Genomic DNA, 15,769 nt, shown 5'->3' on the forward strand with positions numbered 1-15,769 from the left:
GATGTTTACTGCTCTTCAACAACATCAGGCTGCTGCCCGCAAATGCACTCAACTGGGAGCCTCTTAGTTGAAGAGGCTCAAGTGTTCGATGAAATGCCGCACAGAAGTTTTCAAATCTGTTATGGTCCTGTTATTAATACATACACCCACATGAACCAGCCTACGAAAATTTAGCTTTGTTTATGAAAATGCTACCTTTTTCAGATTTGAGTTTTAATAAATTTCTGAATATTTTTTCTTTTTTTCAAATCTGGGTTTTGATAAGTATGTTCCACTACCAGTTTTTCATATCTGGGTTTTGATAAGTATGTTCCACTACCAGTTTTTCATATCTGGGTTTTGATAAATTTCATGAAGATAATGGAAGAAAAAGATGAAGATAATGAATGTTTCCAAGTTTTTATTTTATTTAAGCTTGATTATCATGGGGAACCGAAACTGGGAGGCCAAACCAGCCGCCACAGAACATAGGGTTTCTCCCAAACTTTAAACATCACCATACAATAAAGCTTAAATAAAATGAAAACTACACATTCACATTAATCTGGACAAAAATAACATTGAACTTTTTCTAAAACAAATAAACTTTGAAATTAATATGACATCCTTCAGGTTGGAAGAGCACTAGGGATCAGATTGATAAAAGGTGAGTGCCCAGCTGTCGTAACAGGCTTGGGGCGGACACCCATCTCGCATATTAAATTAAATTACGAGATTAGACCACTCATCATATCCCATTAACTGCCTGAAGGATCATGACTCTAACATTCACAAGCTTGTCAATTTATAGAGAACCTGTTTGCTCTCTCACTCACTATCACTCGATGTGGGACTCAAACCTGTACAATAATTCTGAACCAACCTCTGTTTACTCGATGTGGGACTTTTTAAGTTTCAATACACATCTTAAATGGGTTTCATGACTTTTTCAGGCTATGCCCAACCTGTTTGAATTGTTAGGCAATTATTCTAAGGACTAAGATTTTTCTCACACAACAAAATGGATCCATCATGACTACTCTCAGTTCTTGTTTACTGGTCTTGTGCCATGGTGGTAAACGCCCGTAGTAAACCATTCATTTTTGTTTCACATATATAAGAACTTATCATGGAGTCATGGAGATAAGTTAGCTGAACAACTTATCCTACATATTCTTTTTTGTGCATACTGTATGGACCTGACATTTTTGTACCTTAAGTACTTTTGAGCTCACATTTGAGTTTTATTCATAGGATTTTGTTATAAGACTGCCATAAAAAAAAAGGTTTTTTTGCTTGTAAAATGACCCTGACACTCAAGTTAGCTATAGCCATGCTAGGTGATCTTGAAATTCAAAACTATATGCTCATTTGACTCATTCAAAACTCTAAACACACCAACTGTCTGCTTATTTAATTTGCTTTTTAAGAATAGATCATGGCCGAAGTTAAGAATATTTTTGACAGAATCATACGTATTCAAGTGTGTTTGTTTCAGGCTTTTCAGAATTAGAATCATGCTCTGCAGCTCTCACACACTGATCACGTATTCGATTCGGTGTCATGTTGCTTAGTCATGAAACAAACACGTCAATGGAGAAATGGCAGTCAAGCCTCAACATTAGGGGTGTACAAGGGACGGGTTGTGACGGGTTTTTATTAACCCTAACCCGGCCCTAAATATTGACCGGGGCAATTCATAGACCCTAATCCTTCCCTAGACCCGAAGCAACCCGACAATATGCGGGTCTAATTTAGGACGGGTCTATGTAGGACGAGACCGGGTTGGCCCGAGAGACAATAAGTCTAAGACTATTTAATATCAATTGTAAAATTTAAAGATAATAACATACTAAAAGAGTTATAAGTTGGAACTATCTCTTAGAAGAAAAAAACTTGAAAGTATCCAATTCTTGCATAATCTATTGTACTTGAGAAGCTTACATTTTTTTATCTATATGCATGCGTCACTCACTTTGTTTGATCTCTCTTCACTTCTCTCACATGTGCATAATGCACATGCATGATTTTCTCTTCGTTAGAGCATGAAAGTGTCGATCTTGTGACCAATGTTTATTTAATTCATAAGGTAGATGTTAAGCATTTTCATCTCATCCACATGGTAAGATAAATTTGAGCACCATCTATCACATTTTGATCATTATAACAAATTAAAATTTTATAAAATATCTATGTGGGACGGGCCGGGTGACCCGAGTGTCAACCCGAACCCGACCCTACCCGAAGTCGGACAACTGAATGATCAACCCGAACCCGGTATCTTTTAATGATCGGGCCGGGTTGAACTCGACCTTAAAGACTTGGGCCGGGACGGGTTGGCGGGTAGGGCCGGATCTTGTACACCCCTACTCAACATGATGTGGTCATTATGTACCAAACATCGACCTGACTTTAGCAGGGAAAATAACTACACCTGGTGTGAAAATACCCACTCAACTTACCCGGAACCTGACCCGATACAATCATAAAAGACTTTAAATTAGAATAGTACTTAAATAATAAAATTGTTGAGAAGTCTTAATGATATAGCTAAACAAACCTTAAGATAATATTCAATAATGAGTTATTTTGGATAGAGTTAGATAATCCAAATTATAATATGCAATGTGACACCTATAAATAGGTCGTCTGTATATGTTCAGTCTTATAAATTTCACATTTTTTATGTTTAAATTTGGGCATGAAAACTTAGAAGTATGTTAAGAAATCTCACATTAATTAAAAATATGACTAAATAATATAAATCGGAATACAACTTTCACGTATGACCTACCTTTTCGATAGAGTTTCGAGCTAATCCAAATTATATTAATAGTTTAACCCATACATTTTACTGAAAAATTATTTAATTATTAAGTTTCTTATTTTATTTACATCAGAAAGATAAATTATACCCTCTAGTGACTGATCCATGGACTTCCCCACCCCAACGCATATGTCTCCTAACTCTTTTTTTTTTTTGGTCAAAGGAACATAATTCATTCAATTAAAATTGTCCAACGGCACTTACAACCGAGTCCATCATTCACTGAATGAATAAGGAAATAATTCGAGGACTAAGCCTTAAAAAAAAGAAAAGCAAAGCCCAAAAATCAAAAGAATCATCAACACCTAACTACCATTTTTGAAAATAGGTAACAAAAGTTGGCTTATGCCCTCAGGAGGAAATCTAGCAAGGATAAGGGCTTATTGCAAGGCCCCAAACTTGACAAGAAAGTTGCACATAAATTCTCCTTTGTATATGTGATGCACTTCAACTTGCCAATCTATACTCATTATCTCACTTATATGCTATAACATGATGACAACATAAAATATAGGTGTCCAATAGTCTATTCCTCAAAAGAGTTAGCCCATCTAAAGAGTTAGACTGACAAATCAGTTTTTGCAAATTCAAACCCCAAGTCAGACTTAGCTCATGAAAGATAGCAAGCAACTCCATATGCAAACTTAAAATGAATATTAACTTCCAAATTAATTTTCGATTTGAGACTCATTCTATTTCCTAGTAAGCTAGATGCAGTGGTATATACATCCGAATTGCTACCAGTCCAACTGTAACCACGCTCCACAAGAGGATGCAAAGAAACATTGACCTGCTATATCTATTGGCAAACATTAGTAGGTAGCTAGCGTTGTCCACGTATCCTCCATCTTCAAAGATCCTAACTCTCGAACATTACAAACTTTAGCTTTCGCATCATGAAAATGCACTTAATCCACACTCTTAAGAAGTGGTTCCTTGAGCAGCCATAGGTCGTACTAGAATGAAGAACGTACATTCCCCAACTTGAAACAAAATCCCTTCCTCAACCACAACTTTTCCTTTGGAAGTTGGAATAGAATTCTAGACGTGCGAGCATTTCATCTCCACCTCATCAGAAAATCATTTATGCCTACATTTGAAGCTCTAACCATTTGGACCCACAACTTTCTCGATTAGTTAAAATTTGCCCAATATTTTTGCCTAGCAACGCCACATTTACACTCTGTTTGGTAGAGAAGAGAGATAAAGAAGAGAGAAGTTGAGTAGAGAGAAATATGTGAGAAATATTGTGTTAGAAAGGCATTTTTTTAAAAACAAAAATATTTGTGGCACCTGGAAAGCAATTTGTCGCGGTTTTGCAACCCCACTATTTGGACAGAACGAAAAGCAAAAAAAAAAAGCCTGCAAGATCCACTTTCTCTTCGCAAATTGAGGAGATTGCCAAAAGTGCAATATTGGCTCCCTCAAACTCTTTCTTGTCTACAATAAATTATAACCAAACAAGATTCTTTCCTTTTCCCTTGCCTATCTCTCTCTTCAAACTCTCTCTATTCTATCTCATGCTTACCAAACACAATGTTAGATCCTTGCTCTTTCGAATCCCAAAACTACCCATATGCTTTGGTTTGGTTAGTGTCCGATCCCAGTTAACAGGATCGACTAACAAGATGGAGGTCTTTCCCCTTGTAGCATTTTCGAATAAATTTTATGATTAAAGCATCATGACATCATCACATACTCCTTGCCACTTCTAATTGTGGATGAAAATTTGTTATTTTTACAATTATCCCTTGAATCAAGTATTATTGAATGTATATTTGAAAAAAAATTGCAAACTAAATCAAAACGTTTTATCACTCATTACAAATCTGAATATTTGTTAACAGCACTATTTAGGTAACACCAAATTTGTCAACAGAATAGAGTAATCTAAGGATTTCAAATTGAAAAAAAATAAAAAAATCTAAGGATTTCTTTGTTCATATACACGATTAAGGTTCAAATTTAAGTTTTTTATCAATTAAAATGAAACAAAAACTTTCTTTCACCGACCATATATTTTGTTTAAAAAACAACTTACTTCATTGTTAAGCTTAGAAACCTAATCCAAAAGTAACAACACTTGTTATATATCTAATCAACCCTCAACCCTAAAAATCAGAAATTGACAACAACAGATTTAGGCCTTCTCAAAGCTTCAAACACCTCATAAACACCATAGATATTCCCAAAATTAATATAATAATAAGAATTAGACTAATTAATTAATTATCAATTAACTTAAATAATCCCCCAAATAAATATTTACACTATCACCACCCTGTGTGTGCCTTCCAAGTTGCAAGCTTTCGTGTGCAATCACCACATCCTCTGGTTTTCTTCATCAATCCTTGTTTTTTTTTTTTCTTCTTCTTTTTTTGATAAATTTTCAATCATCATCGTTTTCTCAATTCAATCTCTGTTTCTGTTTCAGAAGAATCAATTTGGTGAAGAAGAAAGAGGAAGAAGAAGAAAGAAAACAAAGAAGTAAAAGGGTTACCTTAAAATCACCAAAAGATCATATTTTTGTGTTTTTTTTGTTTATACGAAAACTGGGTCTTCGACTTTCTCGAAGACCGATTGTTAAGAACTACTACTAGGTACCGTGGTAACTGTTGCTGTTTTGTTTTTTTTTTTGTCTTCAACTTACCCTGATTGTGTTCTTCAGTGATCCTGTTCTTTTTGCTGCCATTGTGTGTTTGTTTCATGATCAATGATTGCTTTGTTTGTTCTTTTCTCTCCCTTTCTATTTTTGATGAATTTGTGGTGTTTGATTTGTTTAGTCTGAGAGGTAGTTGTTTACTATTAAATTGATTTGGTTTTCCATTTGTAATGCAATTTCCTTAGTGAAAACAAGGTGTTTTTTTTTGTATTTTGATGATGTTATGTGAATGCATCATCTGAATTCTGATGAATGATTAACTATGGTGATGTTGAAAATTAAGAAAAATTGCTACTTTTGCTGTTTCTATTTGAGGAAGTCTTTGAATAAGGGAGTTTGGTTTTTCTGGATTGGAGGTATGAACTTTCTATTTTACTCCCAGGAGAACAGAATCAACAAAGTGTCCTTTTTAAGCTTGGAATATAGTATAGACTCATTTGGCCTGTATGTGATTATGAATTTGTGATATAAATTGAAATTGGTAATCTTTTAAAATGCAGAAGGCTCTATTTCCACTGGGGGAATAGAAGCAATTAATGGAAAGTCGAGGCCAAAAGCGTCCAGAAATGGCTGATGAACTCCCTGCTGATAAGCGGGCCTGTAGTTCATTGGATTTTCGACCGAGTTCTTCAAACTCATCAGTTCAAACTCATATGAACTCTGCACAGTCAACAGGGGAGGCTCATCATGATAATGACATGGATACTTCCTCGTCTGCTTCGGCTTCAAGCCGATCAGAGGGAGAGCCAGAGAAGGATTCAGCTTATGGATCATGTGACTCAGATGAAATGGAGCAGCATTATAGCAGTCTTCATGAGTATCACAGGATGAGAGTATCCAGTGATCATGGAAAGTTTAAAAATATTATATCAAGCTTGAGTGGGCAGACAGAACCTTCTGGTCAGTTGGCTGTGCTTACTGAACTTTGTGAAGTTTTGTCATTTTGTACAGAAGGTTCACTATCCAGCATGACTTCAGACATGTTATCACCGCTACTTGTAAAACTGGCAAAGCACGAGAGTAACCCGGATATTATGTTGTTTTCTGTGAGGGCCATCACCTATATATGCGATCTGTACCCTCGATCAGCTGCTTTTCTTGTACGCCATGATGCTGTTCCTGTTTTATGTCAAAGATTATTGGCTATTGAGTATCTAGATGTAGCTGAACAGGTAATTGGTGCTTGTTCGTTTATTGTATGTTTGTTTTTCTATTGGTAGAAAGAAAGGTTTATGCGTTATTGATTTTGTATTTATGTAGTGTCTCCAAGCATTGGAGAAAATATCGCGAGAGCAACCACTTGCTTGCTTACAGGCAGGGGCAATCATGGCTGTTCTAAATTATATTGACTTCTTCTCAACAAGCATACAGGTAACCCTCTAACGCTATGACTCTATCTTCTTGAGTAATGAATGATCTTTTTCTGCCATCTATGAAAGTTAATATTTTATTTAAGTTATTGTAGAAGTGAAGAATTAATTTTTCATTTTATATTTTACCTCTTTTTCCCTTGCACCAGAGAGTGGCACTTTCGACTGTTGTGAACATATGCAAGAAGCTTCCTTCCGAAAGCCCTACACCTTTCATGGAGGCTGTGCCCATATTATGCAATCTGCTTCAGTATGAGGATCGCCAGGTATCAGTTGTTGGATCAGAAGACTACAGATTATACATACTGTAGGGGTTTCATCTTCCTTTTTGTTATATTTACTGACCTGACAACGTACTTTACCAGCTTGTCGAAAATGTTGCTTCGTGCTTAATCAAAATTGTGGAGCGAGTTTCTCAGTCCTCTGAAAGGATGGATGAGCTTTGTAAGCATGGACTGATTCAACAGGTCACACACCTTTTAAGTTTAAATGGCCGGACAACCCTATCTCAAGCAATCTATAATGTAATTAATTTTGTATCTGCCTTTCTCATATTGTTGATTTCTCCATTTTATGCATATCAAATTTAATGATAACATGAATCTGTTATATTGCTTAACAGGGATTGATAGGATTACTTGTCAAAATTTCATCAGGATCTGTTGTAGCCTTCACGACTTTATATGAGCTTAATATCAGCAGCATATTGAGAGAGATATTATCTACATTTGACCTCTCACATGGAGTATCAACATCACAGCTTGTTGGTGGTCATTGTAATCGGGTATGCAGCCTGGAATTGACTCTGTTTTGTCTTCTGCTGGTGTTGGGCAACACAGTTTAATTAGTTTCCTGTTTTCAAAGTGGAAAATATAGGTATAGTCATTTATGGACTAGGTAATTGGTTATATTTTAATTTTAATATTAATAACATACTGCCGCAATTAAATGTTCATATCTGAGAATCTAAAGTAGTACTATTTAGCTCCTAAAAGTATCATTTCTCTGCACATAATTAAGGGGAAAAAAATAGAACACAGATGCTAATGAGCTTGTTTTGTTATTGGCATTGGATATCTGAAGTTTCATCCTCCACTTGGCCTCCTATGCTCTCTTATGCAACTAGTTGCACCACCAATATTCCAAAAAATAAAAAAGCCTAGTAGAATGGTCTACAAAGTCATCTGAAACAAACTATGAAGCTGGGAAGTTTTTATGATCAACATGATGTGATTATTAAGGAAATTTAGTGAAAATGTATCTTGAAGGCTGCAACTAGAAACATTGAACTTTTTTTGTTGCCAAATACGCCGATTGATTTGTTTGCGCTGGTATAAAATTTAAATTAATAATTATTTTGAACATCTTCAATTCATGAACTACCAAGGCATATTTGAATACCGTCATTCCATCTCTCTGTGATCATCAGTGTTGTCACATGTCTGCCATTGCCCCGCCATGGCGGAATTCCAGCAAGCCGCGGCCGATATTCCACCATAATCTGCCATATTCTGCCATCCGCCATCAATATATGTCAAATATGGCCTATTCTTGGCTTTCAGCCATAACCTGCCATCCGCCATTAACAACACGTTCTGTGATACATTTTTGATATTAATATATTTGGTTGGTGAGATGATTCATCTTGTATGACTGTCCAGTTTCAATTGTGAACAGTTTTGGATGTATAACTCTCTGATGATGGGTGAAATAATTTCTGTAATATAGTAGAACGTTATGAATATCGTATTCATTATCATTTAAAAATGCTCATGATATGTGCTGTTTGTACTGATGCATTGAAGTTTTCTGAGGTATATTTTCAACTCTTGTCACATTTTATGTACTTTGCTCTTGGTATTTATTTAGTAGTGTCACTCATGAATACAATTAAAAGTTCTTCTTTTTCGATGAATTCTCATTAATGTGATTTGAGAGATTTATTATTAATGAGCTGTGTGAAGGGTTTATCTTATAATTTGCTGGCTTGCTAGGTATATGAAGTTCTCAAATTGCTAAATGAGCTTCTTCCTGGGTTGGATAAAGATCAAAATGATCAATTGGTGCTAGACAAAGAATCTTTTCTAGCTAATCACCCAGATCTGCTGCAAAAGCTTGGGATGGATGTGCTTCCCGTGTTAATCCAGGTTGGTTGATTTTCTTGTAACTAGATTAGCACACTTCCTTTTTTATGACATTTGTATATCTATTTCATCCTTTCGCAGGTGTTCAATTCTGGTGCAAGTTTATTTGTTTGTCATGGATGTCTATCTGTTATGTACAAGTTAGTTTGTTTGAGCAAAGCTGACATGCTTGTTGAATTGCTTAAGAGCGCCAGTATTTCAAGGTAAAGCAGGCCTCCTTATCCTTTGCATTATTAAATATATTTTATTAATTATTGATTTTGTTTTTGTTAATTTGACAGTTTCTTGGCTGGAGTGTTAACTCGAAAGGATCAACATATGCTAATGTTAGCATTGCAGATTGCTGAGATAATTCTTCAAAATTTTTCAGATGTTTTCTTGAAGTTATTTATAAAGGAAGGTGTCTATTTTGCCATTGATGCTATCTTATCACCAGAAAGTTCTTCACAATCAATTTACCCAGTATTTAGTGGCATTCAGTTGACATTGGACTCTGGTCATAGGTCTGCTTCTAGAGAGGCCCCCAAGTGCTTATGTTATGCATTTTCAACTGGCCAATCTCCTGCATCATCAGAAGCCAGAAATTGCAAACTAGACAAAGACTCTGTTCATAATCTTGCAGTGCAGATTAAAACCAAATACTTAGCACCGGAATTATATGATTCTGAAAAAGGATTGACTGATATTCTGCAGAATCTCAGAGAACTTTCTAATGATTTGTTGAGCATGTCTACTGACAACAGTGCTCTTACTGTGCATGAAGACAAGATCAATAGTATACTGTATCAAATTATGGACAAGCTTATTGGCAAGGAACAAGTTTCTACTTTTGAATTTGTTGAGAGCGGAGTTGTGAAATCGCTTGTCAATTATTTATCTCATGGTCAGTATATGAGTGAAAACAAGGGGGTAAATGGTATTTGTGGTTATAATGCTGTCATTGAAAAACGTTTTGAGGCTCTGGCTAGTGCATGCTTATGTACATCTCAGCCTCTCTCTGGCGATACACCCCTTTCTGTATTGATCAGGAACCTGCAGAGTGCACTGACTTCATTGGAAGCTTTCCCTATTATTCTGAGCAATGGAGCCAAACTGAGAAATTCATTTGCTTCTGTTCCTAATGGATGTACCATTCCTTATCCTTGCTTGAGAGTTCGTTTTGTCAGGGGGGAGAAAGAGACTGGTCTGAATGACTATACTGAGGATTTTCTTTCTGTTGATCCTTTTTCTTCTTTGCATTCCATTGAAAGATATCTGTGGCCAAAGGTCAGTGTGGAAAACACACAGCATACACGATCATCATCCAGTCAAGTATTGTTGCAACCAGAAAGTCCACCCCTCCAATCACCATCGAATGCAAGTTCCTTACCATATTGATTTACTGAAGTGATAGCCAATATTTGGTTTGTTGTGTGTGTGTGTGTGTGTGTGGGGATGAGTGTTTTTTCTTAATTTATGTTTTTCTGTTATTCATGTATACAAGTTTTGCAGGGAGAAGAGCCAAAGTTGTCACAGCCTACACCTGCCGACCAAGTAGTCAATGTGAATGCAGGGGAATCATCATCCTCTGGAACTCAGGTTGATATCTTTATTAATATTGTATAATGCAGAATATTCTTGGTTGTTATTTGAAACAAACTAAGTTCAAAATTATGCTATATAATGGTTCTTGGTACGTAAGCTTGATGTGTTTTCTAAATTATGTCATTTTATGATTTGTATCAACTGACATTATTTATTTTCTTTAAACTTGTGGGTAAGTTAATATTGAGATGAATTAAAATTGCTTTTAATACATGCTTTGTTGTATTCTCAAATTACCACTGGCTAGTTGTGCTGTTGTTTTACGTGTGTACTGTGTTTGTGTATCGTAACTGATTTGATCAATATCGATTTTATCATGATAACAAATACAGTATTTTGATTTTTGAGCACTTCTGCATATGTTTGAATTTTTGTTTTCATATCTAACAGGTGTATGCGAAACAAGAACTGCAAGTCAGTGCAGAACCAGACTCAAAACTAGAGAAACAGCATCCTGCCCCTTGTAGTAGCGAAGCTTCTCAAAAACTTGTCTTTTACCTTGAAGGACAACCTCTGGATCATAATTTGACTCTATATCAGGCAATTCTTTGCCAAATAATTAAACAAAATGATTGTGTTTCTGGTGCAAAATTGTGGAGTCAAGTGCATATATTAACCTATGGAAGGGCTGTGAAATCTGAGGACACAATGCCTCCAGAATGTTATCCTTCACCTCAAGATTTCTCTGATGACAAAGTTTTAGCTTATTATCAGCGTACTCCTTTTTTATCAGACATGTTCTCTTATGAACTTGTTTCTGATTTGGAGAAGTCAAGTCCAATTTATGCTATTTTGTTTCTTCTTAAAAGCTTGGAAGGCCTGAACCGATTTATATTTCACATTATGTCTCGTGAAAGAGTTTGTGCTTTTGCTGAAAGGAAAGTTGATAATCTGGATAACCTAAAAATAACAGTTCCTTCTGTTTCTCAAAATGAGTTTGTGAGTAGCAAGTTGACAGAGAAGCTGGAGCAGCAAATGAGGGACTGTTTGGCGGTCTCCATCGGTGGTATGCCTTTGTGGTGTAATCAATTAATGGCTTCATGTCCTTTCCTATTTAGTTTTGAGGCAAGATGCAAGTACTTCAAATTGGCAGCATTTGGTCAGCCACAAATTCAACCTCATATGTCTTACAACAACTCAGGAACAATTGGTGACAGGCGACAAAGCGCTGGTGGATTGCATCGAAAGAAATTCTTAGTTTATCGCAATAGGATTCTGGAATCTGCTACACAAATGATGGACCTACATGCTAGTCATAAAGTGGTTCTTGAAGTGGAATATGATGAAGAAGTGGGTACTGGTCTTGGACCAACTTTGGAATTTTATACCCTGGTTTGCCAAGAGTTCCAGAAATCTGGCCTGGGGATGTGGAGGGAGGATGCTTCTTCATTTACCCTAAAGACAAACTTGCAGGCTGAGCAAATAGAAATCCATTCTTTTTATGGACTCTTTCCTCGTCCATGTTCATCAATGCAAGATACATCTAGTGGCATACAGTACTCTGAAATAACAAAGAAATTTTTCCTTTTAGGCCAAGTTATTGCTAAAGCACTTCAAGATGGAAGGGTCTTAGATCTCCACTTCTCTAAAGCATTCTATAAGCTTATTCTTGGAAAGGTAAGCAATTCTGGTTGCAATTAGTTAACTTCACACGAGCCTGTGACCCAGCAACATATAATTAGATGTATAATGATGGTCGTTATAACTGACGGAGTCTCTCTATTTGCTTATTTCCATGTCTTTTTAGGAACTTTCTCTATATGATATTCCGTCACTTGATCCTGGGCTTGGTGGGGTGCTGCAAGAGTTCCAAGCACTTGTTAACCGGAAAAAATTCCTTGAATCCATCAGTGGAGGGAATTCCGAGTTGGAATGTGGACTAAGCTTTCGAGATACTAGAATTGAGGATCTTTGTCTTGATTTTACTCTTCCTGGATATCCTGATATTGTTCTTGCCTCAGGGTCTGATCACACAATGGTATGACATTGTTTGATATTTTGCAATTCAATTTTTATTTTAATCCTTTAGTTGGTGGAGGAATACAAACTTCATATATGTATCCTTTTTGGTAGGTAAATATGGGGAACCTTGAGGATTATGTTTCATTTATTATTGATGCAACTGTGCGCTCTGGAATTTCAAGACAAATGGAAGCTTTTAAATCTGGCTTTAACCAGGTCTGTCACTTTGTCTTGATAGCGGTTAATATACTTCTAGCTGTTTTGACTTTTTAAATGAGCCACTGCTTAAAACAAGAATATTTTTTGTTGTGTTATAGTTGCTAATGCTCCATTAGAGTTGAAGAGAATTGCACCTCAAGAGAAAAGAATAAACCTAAAAGAGGGGTTTACCTAACACATAATGAAACAAAATAATATTGGCTTGTAGCTAACCTCTGTAAACAAGAATGTGGGTTATTGTCTGTTGTATGGTTTGAAGAGCCACAGGACGGTGAGGTATGGATCCAATTTTTGAATTAGATGACTTCATACAAAATATTATTTTACGAGTCTCGATGAGTTTCAAAGCCAAAAGGATGGGAAAGAGAGAAAATGGAAGCTTTGTTGGGGGCACTAACTTTGTTTGTTTGAGAAGTTGTTAGTTTGATTTTTTTGTTCATCTTGAGATGTCACACAGTAGATTAATTAAGCTCTCGAAAGAGCTGAGTATTTCATTTTCGTCTTTTGGCCTAAATGCTACTCCCTAATATTTCTCTCTTCTACTTTAGTTTGACAAAAAGTATAGAGACCTTAGGGGAGAGGATGAGGGAGAAGGGGTCTTGGGTGGAGAATGAGCGAGAGAAGGATGATACCTATAAGATTCTTAAACCTAGTCCATTACCCTGCTTAAATGTGATGTTATACATAATCAGAACTAGTTTTTGTGTCTTGAAGCTCTTGATTATCTTCTAAATCATTTCTTTTATGTGTTCATTGCAACCTATCAAGATCAGTATACTGAATACTAAATTTTCTACACGATTTACTGTTTACAAGACTCCTCATGAATTTCTTATATATCTTCATCGTGATTCTCAATTTTTTAAAGGAAGAAACTTGTTTTCCTCTTTCAGGTTTTCCCTATCCATCATCTTCAGATTTTCAATGAAGAAGAACTTGAGCGTATACTTTGTGGAGAGCATGATTCTTGGGCTGTATGTATAAATTTCATGTTGTTAATCAATATGTATATGTGACTTTCTTTCCTTGTAGAGAGGGGAGGAAAAGCAATTAAATAAGTGCTTAATTGTTGCAATGCCTTGTTAGGAGATCAATGAGCTTGCAGATCACATCAAGTTCGATCATGGGTACACTGCTAGCAGTCCTCCCGTTGTTAATGTAAGCATTCATGTACTCGTAGATACCTTTTAATCTTATTTTCTGAATATTTTATTAACTGGATCTCATAATTTATGCACCACCGTGGACTCAGTTGTTGGAAATTATCCGAGAGTTTGACCATAAACAGCGACGAGCCTTTCTGCTGTTTGTGACTGGCACACCTCGACTTCCTCCAGGAGGATTGTCGTCTCTCAATCCGAAGTTGACTATTGTCCGAAAGGTCTACTTATTATATTAATAAACTCTCTATTTTTGCTTTTATACTTAATCACACAAATGTATACATATATATTTTGTTTGTAATATCTCCTTACATATGCTCTTGGTGATTTAACAGCACTGTAGCAACCGGGCAGACGCAGACTTACCAAGCGTGATGACGTGTGCAAATTACCTTAAACTACCTCCGTATTCAACAAAAGTACCTGCACTGTTTCACCCTTCTATCAGTTAAAATGCTTCAAACATATTTTAGAAAATGGTTTTCTTACTCTCGAATCTTAATATTCTTTGGCCATTCATTCAATTTCAGGAAAAGATGAAAGAGAAGCTCTTGTATGCTATTACGGAGGGTCAGGGATCTTTCCACCTTTCATAACTTCATTCTCTTGCCTGGATCTATATTTGGATTCTGAAGCTGTAATTATTAGGGTTAATTGATAGTAATGTAGATAAGGGTGTGAAGGAGTTGCTGGCAGAGTTCTCAATGAGTTACTGAAAGTGGTGGCCACAACAAGTTACTTGGGGATGAAGCTCCTGTCTTCACTGACTACAATTGTTGGGGGTGTGTACATAGCCTGCTGATAGTTAGTTGGTTAACTAGTTTCATCTGTACAGAACGGAGGGCAGTTTCTGGGGCCACACTTTGATTTTTGCTGTACAGATTTTATATACAGGAACCTTAATGATTAACAGTTGTTTACATGCAATGGTAATAGCTGCTATCTTTGCTCTTGTTGCTACATTTGCGGTATATTTTTATTATATTTGATTTTCTTGGACATTTCATGCCACCTTTTGAAGTTACATTTTTAGTTATGCACTGTGACTGACAGTAAAACACTTGAGATGACTTGAACTCAGATTAAGCCAGCAGTCTAATTTTGCCAAGTTTTTAATATTTTAGTTAAGTGGTGTCCCTCATCAGTAGGCCAGTGGTTCCCTGAAAATACAGAGCAACAATACAAGGGTGTCACCATTGTGACATCTAAAGTGGTGTCCCTCATCTTGTCATAGCCTTTCACATTTGCTTTTTGCTGATGATGTTGTTTGATTGATGATATTCTTGCAAAAATCTTGCGGAGTTTTAGGCCAAAAAGCTAGTTGACATAAATCCAGAGTTCTCTACTTTGGGGATCAGAAAAACTTATAATTTTGGCATGTATTTGGGAGTTCCTCTTCTACATTCTAGAGTTATCAAAGAAATTAAGTTTTCTTAAAAAGTTATAAGGCTTGAAAGTTAATACTCTTTCGGTCTTTCATTTTCTTATGAAAGACATCCTAGTTTATGAAATGGGTAAACCTTATTAGAAATTAAGCATTGCTGATAAGTTTTCATTAAAATCAGTTTTTCCCATGCTGTTCCACAACTTGAGTGTTGGTCCAAGTCTTCTTTATGAAGCGATTTGGAAATTTAAAGACTCTCTCTGGAAGCTAGCACATAACATGCTTGTTAAAAATGGGGGAAGAATAAAGAGAAACATGAGTTATGATGCCTATTGTCCCAAATGCCAAGTAGAGGAAGACATTGTTATGCATGCAATCAGGGACTACTCTAGTGTTCAAGAGGTGTGGAATGCTTTCATTGAGGAAGAGGATTGGAGCAAGTGTTTTTGTCTTGGAAACTTAGATTGGTTGGTTC

The 15,769-nt window shown here is 36.1% G+C and overlaps 1 protein-coding gene and 1 non-coding gene across 3 annotated transcripts; one reads left to right on the forward strand and one right to left on the reverse strand.

Annotated features, from left to right (window-relative positions):
- Positions 1–627: 627 nt before the first annotated feature.
- On the reverse strand, positions 628–736 carry LOC130721674 (small nucleolar RNA Z279/snoR105/snoR108). The gene has a single exon (XR_009013594.1). It is a non-coding gene; the product is annotated as a small nucleolar RNA Z279/snoR105/snoR108 (small nucleolar RNA).
- Positions 737–5,035: 4,299 nt separating this feature from the next.
- On the forward strand, positions 5,036–14,921 carry LOC130717679 (E3 ubiquitin-protein ligase UPL4). 2 transcript variants are annotated; one of them, XM_057568016.1, is made up of 19 exons: positions 5,036–5,140; positions 5,241–5,406; positions 5,969–6,640; positions 6,729–6,839; positions 6,988–7,104; positions 7,204–7,362; positions 7,461–7,622; positions 8,833–8,985; positions 9,064–9,185; positions 9,264–10,342; positions 10,478–10,560; positions 10,957–12,183; positions 12,314–12,544; positions 12,640–12,744; positions 13,641–13,721; positions 13,834–13,905; positions 14,000–14,128; positions 14,246–14,329; positions 14,441–14,921. In XM_057568016.1, the coding sequence occupies exons 3-19, from the start codon at positions 6,005–6,007 to the stop codon at positions 14,504–14,506; spliced, it is 4,617 nt and encodes a 1,538-aa protein (XP_057423999.1). In that variant the 5' UTR covers positions 5,036–5,140; positions 5,241–5,406; positions 5,969–6,004; the 3' UTR covers positions 14,507–14,921. The 2 variants fall into 2 exon arrangements, with proteins under 2 accessions (XP_057423999.1, XP_057424000.1); XM_057568017.1 differs by having other exon boundaries at positions 5,079–5,140; positions 5,241–5,293.
- Positions 14,922–15,769: the final 848 nt, after the last annotated feature.

Source organism: Lotus japonicus, chromosome 5 (assembly GCF_012489685.1).
Source record: "Lotus japonicus ecotype B-129 chromosome 5, LjGifu_v1.2".
NCBI classification, from domain to species: Eukaryota; Viridiplantae; Streptophyta; class Magnoliopsida; order Fabales; family Fabaceae; genus Lotus; species Lotus japonicus.